This window comes from Cucurbita pepo, chromosome LG11, assembly GCF_002806865.2.
Source record: "Cucurbita pepo subsp. pepo cultivar mu-cu-16 chromosome LG11, ASM280686v2, whole genome shotgun sequence".
Lineage (NCBI taxonomy): Eukaryota > Viridiplantae > Streptophyta > Magnoliopsida > Cucurbitales > Cucurbitaceae > Cucurbita > Cucurbita pepo.
The window spans coordinates 284,225-300,916 of record NC_036648.1 but is presented as its reverse complement, the minus strand read 5'-3'; the positions used below and the strand labels follow the sequence as shown (position 1 = coordinate 300,916).

The following is a 16,692-nucleotide window of genomic DNA, read 5'->3' as shown; positions in this document are numbered from 1 at the left end:
CACTTTCCAGCGACAAGTGAGTTAAGCCAATTTGTTCTTGCGTCGCCTACGGCCAAGCGACGTACGGTCGAGCCTCTAGCCTCGGTTTTAAAAGAAGGTTTTAGAAAACGAGGAGAGAGAGAGATTTTTGAAAGAGAGATTTTAGAAAGAGACGTTATATAAGCAAGCAAGAGAAAGATAACAACGGCTTAGCATATATAACCTTGGGTAGGGAGAAGTTGACGACTAGTCATATCCCCCTATAGTACATTCTGGGCCATTTTAGTTCTGGCAGGCCTAGACATGATTTTCTTGAGGTGTCATACGCTCTAGAATTACAAAGGTAAAAACACTAGAATGAAAAGACATGACAAGGGTTTGGCTTGTCATGGGCATGCGGCCATGGGCAACAGGCCCTGGACAGGCATGACCGTGACACACGGCGCGCAAAAATCACACAATTACCATTTGTTGTTGCAGTGGCATTATCGTAATTAAGCGATTCCCACGTCAATTTACACTTTTTACCCTCCATCGAAACTTGTTAAGAATGAGATAGAAAATATAATTGGGAAGGTGTATATTATCATTGATATTGATATCCTTTAAATAGGATACAAGCCGGTACAAATGAGGAAAATATAAAATAATTAAATACTAGAATAAAATAAAATATACTATAAATCTAACCATAAATGGAAGAATATTAAGATATAATATCTAGGATATATTCCATAAATAATATATCTCAACACTCCCCCTCAAGTTGGAGAGTGTATGTTAATCACGTCCAACTTGTCTTTAACTTGTCTTTACGGTAGGTCAATAACACCCAAGTTGTCTTTCACTCTTGTCTTCTCAGTAATGAAAATATCCGTAAAAAAAATAGACCGCCTTTGATTGGTTTGCATTTTTAGACTTTCAAGAAATTATTGAATTTTCAAGAAAGATGCAAGACTCAGAAATAGACCGCAATGATTGACTCGAGGATTGGTAACTTGTCCCATTTAATTTGATTTGGAACAAGTGAATATCCTCCCTGATCACTTCTCGGTCCATGCATAAATGCTTTAGAAATAGACTGCAATGATTGACTCGAGGATTGATAACTTGTCCATTTAATTTGATTTGGAACAAGTGAATATCCTCCCTGATCACTTGTTGGTCCATGCATAAATGCTTTAGTGGATAATGACACCAAGATCGGTGCTTTGGATCACTTGAGAGGCTGTGAAAGAAAATACGAACATCTTGAATTTGTCACCTTAGAGCTTGGTGAGAAATTTGAAGATGCTTATAACGTATTCTTGATATTGGATGATTGACGATGGTAAAGACTTCACTGATTGGTTAGGGTTTGGCTTTAGGTAATACTCCCCTTGGACTCAGAGTCCAAGGGGGTATTAGGAATACCACGATCGATGCTTTGATATTAGGAATATCAAGATCGGTGCTCTGATACCATGTTAAGAATGAGATAGAAAATATAATTGGGAAGGTGTATATTATCATTGATATTGATATCCTTTAAATAGGATACAAGCCGGTAGAGGAAAATATAAAATAATTAAATACTAGAATAAAATAAAATATACTATAAATCTAACCATAAATGGAAGAATATTAAGATATAATATCTAGGATATATTCCATAAATAATATATCTCAACAAAACTCAAGCTGTTCCAAAGCTAGTTCTTCTGCGCATAGTTCCTCCACTGACTTGCTCTCACTTTGGTTTCATCACCACTCCATCGCTTACACATTGCCTCCGGAGATCCCAAATCCGTAACACGAGGTATTCACTTACTCATTCTTTCATCTTCATAAGAACCGAATCCGTTCGCTGCTTTCATTTCTGGCTGCAATTTCGCGTTTTCGTTCTGCTTCTGCGATTTTCTGTGTGTGGAGACCTCCCGGAGCTTTCATGGCGGCTATTACCGGTTCGAACGCTGTTTCTTTTAGTAAGTTTGGAATTGTTGGAAAATTTGAAGGCGGCGTTGATCGGAGAGCCAGTTCTGTTCAGCAATGGTCTCCGATTTCTGGCGGAGCTGGATCGAATCAGCTTCGAGGTTGCTTTGGCCTCCAGCTAAGGTCGAAGAGCTCTTTTGCTTCTACAGGTATGACTCCTTACATTGTATTGTGATTTTTTCTATACGTGTTTGCTTGAGCGATAAGAAGTGAGACGAGAGAGGGTGGTTACATGATTCGTCATGGAGAGTGAGTGTCATTGCTTGGCGCGTCTCAAAACTCTTAATCATCCTGCTTTTAATTGTTCGAGTTTGTCTGTTATCAGTATTCGTTGATGTAGACCACCTTTACTTTTAGGAAGATAATCCCCTAAGAAACTCTTGCCAATGCCTGTGGAATGGCGATCTTATCTCCATAATGAACACGCAGGAATAAAAGCTCAGGTTGCTACTGAAGAACAAGTAAGCACTAAGGAAGGCCAGCAGGTGGAAGCGCCTGTGGCTATTGTGACAGGAGCCTCGAGAGGAATTGGAAGAGCCATCGCATTGAGCTTGGGGAAGGCGGGTTGTAAGGTAACTCTCTTTTCTGTTTGGGCACGTAGTTCTATTACTTTTCTGATTAAAAATGTTGCATAAATAAGTCTTGAAAATATTATCCTTGCTTCCTTCGATGCAGTTTTTCTGCTAGCATTCACTTTAGAGATGCAATATGGAAATTCTCTTATCGCATCCTTGCATCCAATTACTTTATGGAGTTTTATATTTTTTTCTGCATGAGCTGAAGTATTTCCTATTTACGACGTTGTATCAGTTGGAAATATTAATTCTGAATTTTCAATCAAACATAAATTTGTAGGTCCTGGTCAATTATGCTAGATCGTCAAAGGAGGCTGAGGAAGTTTCCAAAGAGGTAATTCCCCCATTTCAGTTCTCATCTCTCGAATTGCATTTGGCCATTCTGCAAATGTTGTAAAGCTTGATAGAACCTCTGGAGACTGTTTATCAAGCAGAACGCTGAAAAATATGCTGAAGCGACTTGGAAATTTCCACCCAGTTATTAGACTGATGGAAAATCTGGTTACATCAATGACTTAAGCATATTACAATTTTAGGTTCAATTATAAAGCTTAGATTATGTAGTGGTTTGACGATCTGCATTCAATTCTTATGATTGCAGTTATTGATTTTGGAACAAGGTTCAACCCAAATAGTTTTGTGAAGTTCTCAGTTTTTTTTTTTCTTTTCTTTCTTAAATGGGAAGGCTAGGAACGACTAAATTTGTCTTTACTAAAGGGCAAAAGGTTAAATTCGGTAGCTTTTTGTGACAACTCTTTGATAACAAATTAATTAACCTTGTTACTAATCAATCCTCAATACCTATTTACTAACAAATTAGTGAACCTATATATTTGATTAAGCCCTAATACTTATTTACTCTGCAAGTCCCATCACAAAGCTCAATATTTCACTACGCTAAACAATTCTTTTATGACTAGGCATCATTTAATTTGACCAAGCATTTTTTTTCTTTTTTCTTTGTATAATTTTTTTCTTTTTAAAATCATGTTACTCCAGCCTTCAGTTTAGTTAGGCTACTCCTCAAGGTCATTCTAATTTCTGAATCATACAGCCATTGGTTCTTTTTAGCTTATTATTCCTAACGTAATAAAGTGCCGACGAATAATATTAGGACATCCAATTGCGCAGGGGTCCTATTTCCCAAACCTGCAATATTGCCGCTCAATTTCTTCTGCTGACGATGGTTACCTGCTGATTCATTTTGAAAAGATGATGATTAAATTGTCTTGTAATTGCAGATTGAGGGTTTTGGTGGGCAGGCTCTTACTTTTGGTGGAGATATGTCAAAGGAGGCTGATGTGAATTCAATGATTAAGACAGTAAGTTACTTCTCTTTTGGACTTAACTAGTTTATGCATTTACCTGGTACTCACTTGCATGGTTGTCATTTGTACAGGCAATCGATGCTTGGGGAACTGTTGATATTTTGATCAACAATGCAGGTCTGTATAAATTCTTTAACATTCCCCAGCTTCCTGACCGATTCACTTGGTTACTTTTACCAAATACTTCCATGGAAATCAGGAATTACTCGTGATGGTTTGTTGATGAGAATGAAGACATCTCAATGGCAGGAGGTGATTGATCTGAATCTTACTGGTGTTTATCTCTGCACTCAGGTATGATTGCATTGAAACTTTTGCTTTTACTACAAGTTTGTGGTTGAAGCGTATTGTTCTTGATGTAGAGTTTATTCCTTTTTGGCAGGCAGCATCGAAAGTTATGATGAAAAAGAAGAAGGTAACCTTTACTAATCACTCTTGTATTTTCCAATTAGAAATAGGCAGCTGAGCTTAATTCTTCTGTAACTTCAGATGCAATGCGCTTTCAATTTTCTTTATAATATCTATAAAATATTTACTGCAAAAGCTACGATTGCCTCCATAGAACTTAATTAAGACACTCAAAATATTTTAAGAAATACATTCCCAATTCTCTAATTAATTTTAGTTTCGAGTTGGCATTGTGCATCTTGGCCAAAGTGTAGATGTTTTCTTCTCTCCAATTACAAACCCTCCCTTGCGAGAAGGGAGAGAGGAAATGTCTTACTCATTTTGAGAGGTTTTATACAGGGAAGAATAATCAATATAGCTTCAGTAGTTGGCCTCGTTGGAAATGCTGGACAAGCAAACTACAGTGCTGCAAAGGCAGGGGTGATTGGTCTTACAAAGTCCGTTGCAAAGGAATATGCCAGCAGAAACATCAACGTGGGTTTGCAATTTCCAACTTCTTTAATAAGAATGATTTCTTATGTCTGACTGCTAGCGGGCAATCTGAACCATCATAATGAAATATTGTTCCAGGTTAACGCTGTTGCTCCTGGGTTTATTGCGTCTGACATGACTGCCAAACTTGGGCCAGAGATCGAGAAGAAAATCCTGGATACCATCCCCTTGGGTGAGTCTGGGGAACGCATATTTGATTGATTGACTGTGATTTTGTTGATTCATAGTAAGATTTTTTTCAATTCCCTGTTGTTTCAGCAAGATATGGCCAAGCTGAAGAAGTCGCTGGACTTGTTGAATTCTTGGCACTTAACCCTGCTGCTAGTTACATTACAGGACAGGTCCAGAAACTTCCATTTCCTTTTTTCTCGCTTCCTTTAAACAACAATTCTAGCTATATACTCTAATATCCCCTTCCTTAACACAATTACAAAGTGAGAGTTCCCTCTTCATTTCACCCATGCTTGTTTGTCTGCTGCAGGTTTTCACCATCGATGGTGGGATGGTTATGTAGGTGGGGCGTGGATAAAATAGGCGCAACTAAGCTCATAAGGGAAGATAGTTCAGAGTTTATATTATCAGTGGCCATGGAACTGCGGATTTTCTTACTAGATATGACCATATGCTCATTTACCATGGTTTTCTGTTTCCCTTGTCAAACGATGCGTGTTTTTTTTTTTTTTTTTTTTTTTTTTTTTTTTTTTTTTTNTTCGAGTTGCTATTACAATATTGTAGTTGAAGTTTAAATACTTTTTGAGTGAAAAAACATGTTCAACCACTTGAAATATTATTTCTAACAGTTTATTTCTTTGCTTTTGGTCGACAACCCTATAAAACTACCTATCCGCGTCGAGACAAACATTCCAATTTGGCCAGCTAATATGAACCTTTTCCTTTTCGTTTTATGCAGAGGTCATCGTCAGGTATTTAATATTATGTACCAATTATTTGGTTCCACTGTGCTCACGTGACGACTGCGGGCTAATTGACAACTTTCAGTATAAATAAATACAACAATCCTATTCTCAGCCACCAACCTTTGTGAAGAACTCCCGCTGTAGGCATGGACGGTAGATTCTCTATCTAGTCCCCTAATTAATACACACTCAACTCTATTTTTATTTGGTTTCACATTTAATTTAGTTTTTTTTTTTCATTTAATCATTGAAGTTAGTTCTAAATGGTTTACTTTTTAATATATGCTAACTGCACTTTATTGATATGTATTTTTCAAATGAGTTAGATTTTTTTTCTTTTAAAAAAGTTATTATACTCAATGGCCATTGAAAAACCAATTTCAAACTTCAAAATACCAAATAAAAATCAAATTTAAATCTTAAGAACATATATACTATTCTAGAAATTGGAATAAAGCTAAATTTGTTCATCAAATTTAAAAAAAAAAAAAAAAATCAATCTATATAAAGTTGTAATATTTTTAGTGATATATCACATAAAAAGTCACACCACACACGTCAAGATTCATGAAAAAAGGAAGCTTGTAGTTCGAGTTGGTACAAAAAGTTGTTTTCTCCGTTCACCAAAAGGAAATGAGAGCCCAACCAGCCATTAAAAGGAGATGGCCAAGCATTTGCTTTCACAGCCTTTATTAGTTATGGTCGCTTTTGTCTTGTCCTTGGGATGGGGAATAGATTCCATTGAATCACTTTCTCATATGGTTCTTTAAGTTCTTGTCGAGGACCATAAATGTGAATGAAATTGATTGAAGGATAAAGAGAACATATAATTCAACCCCATGAAACAAAGGAAAAATGCAATACACTTGAAAGACCTGTTAAGTTTAGCTGAATGAATGAGTAATACAAAAGCTCTCACTTGTGTTTTGCTTATTGATGCAAGTTCTATGTACAGTCCATTAACATCAAGCTACTAGGGAACCAAAATGCTTGTTCTTCTGACTTGCCCTCTTGCAGCTGATTGGTTCTTCGACAGCGAGACCTTGTGCGCCGAAACAGAAGTACTGGTTCATCAACATCTTTCTGTTGAAGGAATCTTGTCTGAATTTTGGGATTGCCACTTTCCTGTTGGAGCAAGATACTCCACCAATGCCAGTTGTTTCTTGGTAATCCTCCCTTGACATTGGAGAAGACATGGGCGAACACGAAAAGGGACTCGAACGCTGCCTAGCTGGAACTGCTAAATTTGGCGTTGCTTGGATTACGCCGTGCATCAATCCAGCGGCAAACCTTTTCTTGGTTGATGGGCTTGGAGGAATGTTCATGACTCGAACTGGAAGTGTTCTGTTGTGTGGAAGGCATGAAATGTTCTTGTATTGATGTCTAAGTGAAACTGGTTTAGGTTGTGAATTTCTTGATATATCAAACAGCCCTGAACAATCATCATCTATCCAGTCTGTTCTGGTTGACCTTTTCTCTTTACTCTTAGGCCAGCGCAGGAAGAACTTCAGGCGTTTCACTGTATGATTTACTGAGATTGACTTCTTGTCTGATGAATCCACTGAATCATACTCGCCATTGTCGTCCGAGCGTAAATCAACGTCCTTGTCTACTTGATCACGAGTTACACCAGACACATTTTCAATACCTGTGTACAGGAATATCTCTGCATCTGGAATTCTGAAAGAAGTTCCAGGACTGCTTCCAATGCCCTGCATTTTCAAATGTGAAAAGAAAGCATTTGTTGCCATATAATCACTTCGATTCGAGACGCCTCCAGCCGAAATGAATCGTTTAATAAGAATCTCTAAAGCAGGTGATGGTGACTGTTGTTTGAGGAGTTCAAGTGGGGTCAAGCCATCCTCATCAGTAATGTTCAAGTCTATTGATGGTACAGACATAAGCAGCTCTACCAGGTCACACTGGTTATTCTCTGTCACCGCCACATGAAGCGCGGTTTTTCCATCATTGTTCCTGATGTTGATAATCTCTTGCACATTCATCGACTCGTCGCGTATCAGACGCTCCATGAGCTCAATCTGCCTGTCTAATCTTCTAAAGCCAGGGGTTTTGAAACCAGCCACAGACAGATGAAGAAAAGTGTCCCCATAGTAGTTTGACATAGATGTTAGGGAGGGGCATTCATGAATCAGAAACTCCACCACAGCTAAGTGACCCCTGTATGCAGCCACATGCAATGAGGTGTTTCCTTGACTATCAGTGTTTGAGATGATATCAAAGGAAGCTACAAGATTCTTCACTACCTGCAAAACATGTCAGCTAGAAAGACAATTCAGAAACTTGTTTCTTCATAACTAGCCAATCTAAGTCAGCAGGAGAAGAGATAAAAACTCAAACACAGGAAAGCCAACATTCTATCAGACCGTTCATGTAATAGTTCAAGTCCACCGCTAGCAGATATTGTCCTTTTTGGACTTTCCCTTCCGATTTTTAAAACGCATTTGCTAGGAGAGGTTTGAACGAAAACACAAGTTTTCAGAAAATGTAAGGAACTGACAGGAAAAGAAGCATGAATACAAGTCCAAGATCTGACCTCAATCTGTCCTCTTCCAGCAGCTGTATGGAGAATGGTGGATCCCTGAGAATCCCTGTAAATCAGAACATCAGGACAGTGCCCAATTAGCTCTCTCATCATCACCAAATTGCCTCCTCTAGCAGCACAGTGAATAGCCCTGTTGATCATTTCCCATCTGAAAGCCAAAGACATTTCCATCTCACATTTATCCAATGCCTCCTCCATCGTCCCATCTTCACTGCTTGGCCAACACCTTAGAGAAAGAGCAAACTCCAGCAAAAGCCTGAAAACCTCACAGTTCTTACTCCTGGCTGCAGCATAGAAAATGTCAGTAATGCCGTACTCTCCTTCTCCAAAAACCAGGAGAGGGTCTTTCTCAAGGAGTTCCATTACAAAATCTAAATCCCCAGCTGAGGCAGCTGTGTACAAAAGCCAGCCGCCATAGCCAGCACGAATGAGAGAACTTTTGCCCCCTTTCAGTTCCCCTTCGAGGAGGAGTTTTTTAGCTACATAAGACCGGCATTTTGCCACATCTTCAAACTGAGCTTGGTCATCCCACACAGTTTCAAGGCGGCGGATTCGGCGGAGAGATGTGAGTTTGATGAGGAGATTGGTGTCTAAATGAAGAAGCTCTCTGACCACATCGTAGAACCCATTGGCCGCCGCCCAGTCAATCGGCGTAGCGTACCACCATTGCTCCCCTGTGCTCTCCCACCGAAGAGGGAAAAACAAGGGAGGCATTTTGCTCAAAACCCACCACAAAATCTATGAGATAAAAGTAAAATCGAAACAGAAACAGACCCAGAAAGTGAAATTTCCAGAGAAGCACAAAAAAAAGGCACAAATATGGAATCCTTACCGAAAGGGAAGTGATGGAGGAAGGCTATATGAATCAGTGAATCAGACTCAAATAAACATCAAGATGAAGAAGAAGATTATAAGAAAAACAGAGGGAATGGAGCATTTGGAGGAGAAAAGTATGGTGCCAAATTTCGCCGAATGAAGCCAAGAAGCTTAAGAAATGACGGAGACACGAGAATTTCGCAGTGTGTAGAAAGACAGAAACTAACAAAAAAAGAACAAGAGCCAAAATGAGAAGGTGAGGCTTTATTTTGGTGGGAAGTGAAAAGTTGAGAACATGATCACTCACTCGAATGCCTTTCAAGATTACGCTGCCTCGTGACAGTGAGCAGTAAATTAAACACAAAAGAAAGTGAGAAATTGAGAGGTTAAACTGTCCAACGGGGCTCTGTTGATGAATAGACAAACAGACAGCTACCAGAAATCATCCATCATTAGAAATTAAAATCAAAATTTTGCTTTTGATTTGTTGGGTGTGAATCATTCATGGATGTTTTGAAATCTGAAGCTTGTTTGTAGTGGTAATGGGATGAACGCTAATTTAGTTTCAGCAGAGACAAATGGAGGAGGAGGAGTAGGAGGGTGGGTCAGCCATTTACAAGAATTGGAAATGCAAAAAGAAAAGGAAAAAGGACGTCTTGTTGATGAAAAAGAAAATGCACTCTAAAAATGACTTTTCAAGTTAAAAGAAGACCTGCCAGCTTCCCAGAGGTGCGAGGTATATCTATTCTCATATTTATTCTCGTGTTGAGAGGTTAGAGGTTCAAATAACTCGCTCAATTCATTGAACTACAGGAGGAGCGGTTTTGAAAGAAGTAAAATGAAGTAGAAGGTGTAAAAGATAAAGGGGAAGAGTGGAGGATTGAGGTTTATGGTTGTATTGTGTATGATTACTTTGCAAAAGCCGACCACGTTTTGATGATTGATATCCGTAGAGGAAAGAGAGAGCAAAAAAGAGAGGGAAGAAAAAAGGAAAGAAAAAAGGTATTCAAATGCGACTCCCATCTCTGCAATTATTTGAATCACACACTCCTCCAATAAGACTATGTTATGGATAATTTTAGACTTAAAAAGAAGAAATTTTGGATAAAATCAAGATAAAAACTCGAACTCCGACGCATAATCCTAGGACCCAATCCGACCGTAGAGGAGGATGAAATTGGGTCAAAAGCCCAAAAGCATGTCTTGACCTCAACTAAGGAGGACAAGGTCGGAGTGAACATTTCTTTTTGTTAGCTCAATTCAACCTCTCTAGACTTTATTGGAGAGGAAAATCTGAAAATCTAAAATTAACCTCATATAAATATTTTATTGTGACCTCCCGAAGAATAAATTTTTTTCTTATTCTCTAAAATCTAGAACTTACTAAATTATATTGGAGCGTTTGTGACTAAGAATTTGGTACATAATATTTTTTTATTTTATTTTGCAGGTCAGTCCTTTTCAAATAAAAAAAAAAAATTCAATGAAGAATGTACCAGATATATAATATTTTCTTGCTCATATTCGTACCCACTAATAAATTTTAAGCTATGATTTAACTTTTGGAAAATTTTCCAAACAAAATTAGGTTGTTTTTTTACTTAGTTTACTCTTATAATTGTACTTTTCACATAATCTCACTGGTTAAAGATTATTGGAAATGAGTGGCACGGACTAATTTAGAAAACAATCATAAATTTATAAGGAAAGTCTCACCTTCCTAACACCACTTTTATCCAATAGGACAAAAAAAAAATCGAAATTAAATAAAAAGAAACCGACACAAACTTTAAATAAAATCTTTAATTCCCTATTAGTAACCGTTCTATGACCATGCTCAAATCTTTTTTTTTTTTTTTTTTTCCCCCTTTTCATTTACAANCAAATATTGGTGAAATTTAATTTACCATCCTTGAAATTGTGATGGTGTGAAAGGCAGCAAAACGAAGTCAAGAAGAAGATTAAGCATGAGACGCCAATAAGGAAGGAAATAAGTTGGCCAACTTAGACGGCGATGGTTATGGTTATTATGGCTGCCCCTAATTTCTAACCCTTCTCCTTCTCCAAACCTTTTGCCTTTCCCTTTCCCTTTCCTTATAAATTCCCACGTCAAAACGTGCCTTCGCCGCTGCACCTTTCTTCATCCTTCTTCTATTTCCCCCTTCCCAAGAACACCCATTTTGTTCTCTCAATTGCCATGGCCACCGCCAACAGATGGTTGAAGCCTGAGGTTGTTCCCTCTCTCCCTCTCTCCCTCTCTTTTCCCATTCATTTTCCATTACTTTCTGTTTGGCTGCTGAGAAAAAACATGAAGAAATCAACAACTTTACCAATCAAAACTTGATTTCCTTGAATGCATATGCAGGTGTATCCTCTCTTTGCTACGGTTGGTGTGGCCGTTGGCATCTGTGGTATGCAGCTTGTTAGAAACATAACCACCAATCCTGAAGTCAGGTAAATATTTCAAAGCTGTACAAAAACATGTTCAATATAATGGAAATGTATTGTATAATACTTTCACCAAGAGAAGGGGGAGGGGGGGCTTTCTGTTCAGAAATCTAAACAGTCCTGATTTGTTATGAAATGGAACATGACAGGGTTACCAAACAGAGGAGAGCTGCTGGAGTGCTTGACAACTTTGAAGAAGGTGAGAAGTATGCAGAGCATGGGCTTAGGAAGTTCCTCAGAACAAGGCCCCCTCAGATTATGCCTTCCATCAACAAATTCTTCTCAGATCCAAACTAAATCCAATTCTGATACCAACCTTTGAATTTTGTTCCAAATAATGAAGTGATATTCAAACTGATGGTGTATGATTCTTCTGTTATTTTTATAAGGGAAACCGAACCCGAAAATTCCGAATATCTAACATAATGTTCTGCTAATAAGCTGTTAGTTCCAAAGATATACAGAAATTAAGAAACCGTTGGTTCAGTTGTGAGGCAGTGACAATGGCATCACTTTTTATATTTATGTATTTCACAGAGATCTTCGAAAGCATGCAATAATGACTGTACAAATGAGACAATACTTCCAACAATCCATATTACATATACAGGGAGAAGATAACCTGTCAAAAATGCATATGCAGAGTCTGCGCACGAAGGCCTATTTCATATGCTGAATCTGTGCACAAAGGCTATACCTGTTTACATGGTTAGATTTAGAGTATGGATTACAAGTAAAGATGGAGTACTAAAACAAAGCCCCATAACCAAGGGCACTAAAGCCAAAATTCTTTATCATGTTGGCATAATTGGGCACTTGCTCAACTTATACCGCGGTATATTGCACCAGGACGAAGATCATCCATAGTATCGATGTTTCTGTACCCATCAAACTCCCGAAGACATGTCCAGCCCCGACGAGTTAAAAAATCTCGGTAATCTTCTTCAATGTAAAATATTTTTTCTTCGGTATGTACCGGTAAGTGATCAGATTCATCATAGAGGCAGATTTTCACAGCCAACCCTGAAATTAGAAGTTCAACTGCTCTCACATGCATTACCTTGCCCAAAATGTGCAGCTAGGTGCTATACTTTTTACAAAGAATAGTAAGAGTCAATACAAACACAAAAAGAGATACCTTCATCAAGGTGAAGAGTGTAGTTTCCTAAAGGCATGTCCCTGTCCAGACTTCTGACAACCTGGTCCTCATCCTCTAACCAAAATGCACGTTTAGTTCTCAACCTGAATGCAGATTTGATTGCCTCTTTGATGGCCTCTGAGGTGCCATCAATACCGATTCTTCTTGTGTAGTCCCCCCACTTGACTGATATTACTCTCCCGCCAAATGCCTGACTCTCCCCATCTGCAAGGAGGTAAGTTGACAGAAACTGAAGTTATTAAAGATTCATAAAGCAGCAAGCATCTCAAACAAAGGCAGGATTGGTTTTTATATGAGGCCATTTGACTAACATTCAGAAGTGAATCTTAATGTGAACATATTTGTATAATCGAAATGATGGGTCAAGCCAATAACTAAGGGTATAGGTATAGCCATCAACTACAAAGTTATGCACCGTCATATAAGGGGACCTGTTAGGCTTTTAGCAGGTGAATCATGTGGAATCTCAAAGAACAAAAGTGAGGGAAGCTTTGATATAAAAGTCATTTGACTGAAATGCGAAGCCTAATCTTAAATACCAAGATTGTTAATGCTTAAATGAATGGCCAAAATCCTACAAGAAAGAGTATATCTCATAATCTAGGAAGTAACGTCAGCATATAGGCATCTTTTCCAAAACATTCAAAATCGTTGAGTTGTGGTTCCTCGGTGCTACCATTTCCGGGTGCCTCTCTCCAATTCCAAGGTGGAATGCCCGTTGCAGCAACTGCATCAGCTGCTGTGATGGCAAGGGGATGTCCATCATGATCTAGCTGTCTTTCAAGATTGAGTGAAGGCCTGCCACCTGCAGCGTGCAAGGAAACTTAGAAGGAGAGAATTTTTTTTCTTCTTTAAGAAGAACGTGGTATAAAAGGTGAATTTCCACTATGAAAGAAATATATTTTTAACTACATGAATAAGAAATAATAGAAGAAACTCAAATGGAGATGCAACTTGATTGTTTTATAATCTTAAAACCATTAATATGGCCACAGGAGCATTAATATAAAGTTTTCAATGGAAAGACATTGATTTATTCATAACAACTGATTGTTCAAAAAGCAACACTTCCAGTTCTGTATGTTGGGAGTCTCAATTAGAACACAGGGAATGAAGGGATGATGCAATATGTAAAATAGGCCTGAAAATTAAACAGTGGTGAGATAAAGACTTAATGAAGTTTATTCAATATCCATACAGACTCGTAGGAATTGGATGACTCTATATTGTAATAGACCCACCAGCTTTGACCGTTTTACAGCTTCTAATATGATTCTTCATGTACAATCAATCCTGTACATTCTCACTAGCACATCAAGAATTCACTATTAATGATATGATAAGAAAAACAGCCTACTACCAAAATTGAGTTTCCACAAGCGATTTCATAGTTATATGTAGGGCTTATAAAAATCTCCCTCGACAATGAAACAGAATATAAAGTAGGTGTGATTTTCTCTGCCATTCTCTATTCGTTCTTCTGGTGTACAAACAGTAAACAACTTGAATGATAAATGCTAGCAACAATCATCAGTCACGATATATACACACACACATACATACATATACATATATACATATACTCGGGTTTCCTACAAAGAGGGGCAAATATTTTGTCAAGAGAAAAGTAGCATCGCAACAACAGCAGCAAATAACAAGTATGTCGTACCTTCAACGGGTCCGAAAGTTAGACCATTATCCTCTATTCCTGCATTGGAATAAAATTACAATGCTCATCATAGTCCTCTCGTGACCCCAGAGCCAGACTAATCATAACCCTACTGCACCTACTATTTGCACATCATATTCAACAGACTTAAAGAATGCAGGCCCCAAAAATAGCAATTCGAAACTTCTACCTGTTTAAGGAACAAATTCAGGAAACAAAGACGATTCCCCACCCCCCAAGAACAATAAAAACAACAAAATGAGTAACCAGTTAAAATTTTCTAGTCTACCAACTTCAGTCGGATATATCCTTTCCAAATCCAGATATCTCTATTCATACAGCTGAACCCTTTTAGGAATGATAGCCTAGTATCATAGTTCATATACCAGAACAATGCATGTTTGAAAGAATAAGTTCGCCAAGAATCATGACGGCAAGCTATGGATATACAATGAATGAACTATGAAGACCTACAAATTGTGGCTAATGGATTCTCCAGAATATTGAATTGTGCATTCAACTCTCTCTCTCTCTCTCTTTTTTATTTATTTATTGGAATAGCATTTTCTTCTTCTTCTTCTTCTTAAAGAGCCGGATATTAGATTACCCCATTCACCATCTCAAAGCCAAGAACCGAAGGTTACCTTTGTCCGAGAATTGAATATATGAATCAATCTTGGGTGGCGTGGGGCTCTTGTACTGCGTACTTTTGCTTCTCTCCTTCAAAATTTCTTCAATCTCCTTGTAATACGACATCTTAGCAGAGCCACTTCCCCTATCCTGGTGCTTTGCCTTCTTGAACTCCTTGAGCAAGTTCCTCCATTTGTCAGTACACATAGTCGGAGAGCGATCAAAGCCCCTTTCCCTCATCTTAGCCGATATCTGCTCCCACAAATGCTTGTTGGATTTCGAGGTATTGAACAAACCATCCATCTCCCGGCGTAGGGCAATTAAGCTTCGAGTCTCATCCTGAACCCAGGTCTCCGCCCGCTTCTTCGGAGCCTTGACTTCATGATCCTCACCACTGCTATCGCCGAGCATCATTTGGTGCTGCTGATGAGTCGGCTGTGGCTGATGAGGTTGAATATGGTGGTCGGCATTGGAGGCGACCTCGATCATCATATCTCTGCTAGCTTCTTCCTTGTAAATATCGATTGGGCGAGGCTTATCAGACAAGTACATAGTCTCTGGGTCAGGGGATTCCGTGAAATTTCTAAAAAGATGGGACTTCGTAGGGTGAGCGTGCGGAGAATCAAACGAACGATGAGCCCACACCTTCAAATTTTCATTTCTCTCTCTCTCTCTCTCTTTCACCTTTATTTTTCTTTTTCTTTCTGCGACTGCAAGTTCAGAGACTCCGTCCTTTTTTCCGCAGGTCAGTAAGTCCTGAGGGCTGAACCCAATGCGCGCGCGCGCACACACACACACAGACAGAGACAGAGAGAGACGAAGGTCGCGTGTGATGCCGGAGAAACAGGGAATAATTAGTACGGATAAATTTGGAAAAATTGTGAATCTTTTTTACTCTTTTGGAATTTATGATTAAATTTTACATTTTTATATTTCATAAATACGAATTTTTAAATTTAATTATTTTGTAATTTTAAAAGCTTCAAGGAATCCGATTTTAATTGACAAGAATATGTATTTAACCAAAAAAGTTAAATGTTGGAATTTTCTATCAAAATTTCTATGATAACTAAATTAAAAATTTTAAAATTACTAAATTGAAGTCAATGTTCCAAGCATCTATTGTTTAAATTATATATGAATTATTAATTTGATTAATATATTTAAAGGAATTCGGTCCAATATCTGAAGACAAGTTTTGTAGTCGCAGACGGCCCAAAAGTTGGAAAACTTATAAACAATGGAAAAGGGGCCCAAGGCTGGTTTTCTTAGTCATAGGCTTAGCTCCTAAAGCTTCCCTCCTTTTCACTGGACCTGTGGACCCAAATCAACCCCCCAATCATCGGATTGCCACCATTGAGCACATTCAGCACAGCCTTAGGCTTCTGGAAAGGAAACCGTCGCTTTGAGCTATGGCATGAGAAAGTGTTCCCTTTGGAGATTCAAAAACCAGAAGCACCACAGTAGTGTGCTATGGAGTGGGGTGTGCTCAATGAAGCAAACGCCGTTGATCGGTATAAAAGCATCACAGGTCATATAAGCCGACACCCACACACAACCAGTATAAAAGCATCACAGGTCATATAAGCTGACACCCACACACAACCAGAATGGACTAGCAGAATGGACTAGCAATTGCTAAGAGCATCAATCAAATTAGCAGGCGACGCCAAACTGTTGTGTCAGGAGGTAACCGGGCATGTTGAATTGTGATGTCCCACATTGGTTGGGAAGGAG

The 16,692-nt window shown here is 38.5% G+C and overlaps 4 protein-coding genes across 7 annotated transcripts; 2 read left to right on the top strand and 2 right to left on the bottom strand.

Moving 5' to 3' along the window:
- Positions 1-1,906: 1,906 nt before the first annotated feature.
- On the top strand, positions 1,907-5,531 carry LOC111805235 (3-oxoacyl-[acyl-carrier-protein] reductase 4-like). Its single transcript, XM_023690204.1, has 11 exons — positions 1,907-2,099; positions 2,380-2,522; positions 2,806-2,859; positions 3,767-3,847; positions 3,925-3,970; positions 4,053-4,147; positions 4,236-4,268; positions 4,601-4,735; positions 4,832-4,925; positions 5,012-5,094; positions 5,235-5,531. The coding sequence occupies exons 1-11, from the start codon at positions 1,907-1,909 to the stop codon at positions 5,265-5,267; spliced, it is 990 nt and encodes a 329-aa protein (XP_023545972.1). The 3' UTR covers positions 5,268-5,531.
- A 945-nt stretch (positions 5,532-6,476) lies between these two features.
- Positions 6,477-9,295, bottom strand: LOC111805234 (ankycorbin-like). 2 transcript variants are annotated; one of them, XM_023690201.1, is made up of 3 exons: positions 9,066-9,295; positions 8,225-8,971; positions 6,477-7,934 (listed from the first exon to the last, which is right to left on the bottom strand). In XM_023690201.1, exons 2-3 carry the CDS (start codon positions 8,945-8,947, stop codon positions 6,636-6,638), a joined length of 2,022 nt encoding a protein of 673 aa, XP_023545969.1. In that variant the 5' UTR covers positions 8,948-8,971; positions 9,066-9,295; the 3' UTR covers positions 6,477-6,635. The 2 variants fall into 2 exon arrangements, with proteins under 2 accessions (XP_023545969.1, XP_023545971.1); XM_023690203.1 differs by having other exon boundaries at positions 8,225-8,951.
- Positions 9,296-10,993: 1,698 nt separating this feature from the next.
- Positions 10,994-11,909, top strand: LOC111805233. Its single transcript, XM_023690200.1, has 3 exons — positions 10,994-11,279; positions 11,415-11,503; positions 11,647-11,909. Exons 1-3 carry the CDS (start codon positions 11,247-11,249, stop codon positions 11,792-11,794), a joined length of 270 nt encoding a protein of 89 aa, XP_023545968.1. The 5' UTR covers positions 10,994-11,246; the 3' UTR covers positions 11,795-11,909.
- A 148-nt stretch (positions 11,910-12,057) lies between these two features.
- Positions 12,058-15,837, bottom strand: LOC111805231 (trihelix transcription factor GT-1-like). Of its 3 annotated transcripts, none has more exons than XM_023690197.1 (5): positions 14,970-15,836; positions 14,326-14,364; positions 13,333-13,461; positions 12,636-12,860; positions 12,058-12,538 (listed from the first exon to the last, which is right to left on the bottom strand). In XM_023690197.1, the coding sequence occupies exons 1-5, from the start codon at positions 15,505-15,507 to the stop codon at positions 12,318-12,320; spliced, it is 1,152 nt and encodes a 383-aa protein (XP_023545965.1). In that variant the 5' UTR covers positions 15,508-15,836; the 3' UTR covers positions 12,058-12,317. The 3 variants fall into 3 exon arrangements, with proteins under 3 accessions (XP_023545965.1, XP_023545967.1, XP_023545966.1); XM_023690198.1 differs by having other exon boundaries at positions 12,070-12,520; positions 14,970-15,834; XM_023690199.1 differs by lacking the exon at positions 14,326-14,364 and having other exon boundaries at positions 14,970-15,837.
- Between the last annotated feature and the right edge of the window lie 855 nt (positions 15,838-16,692).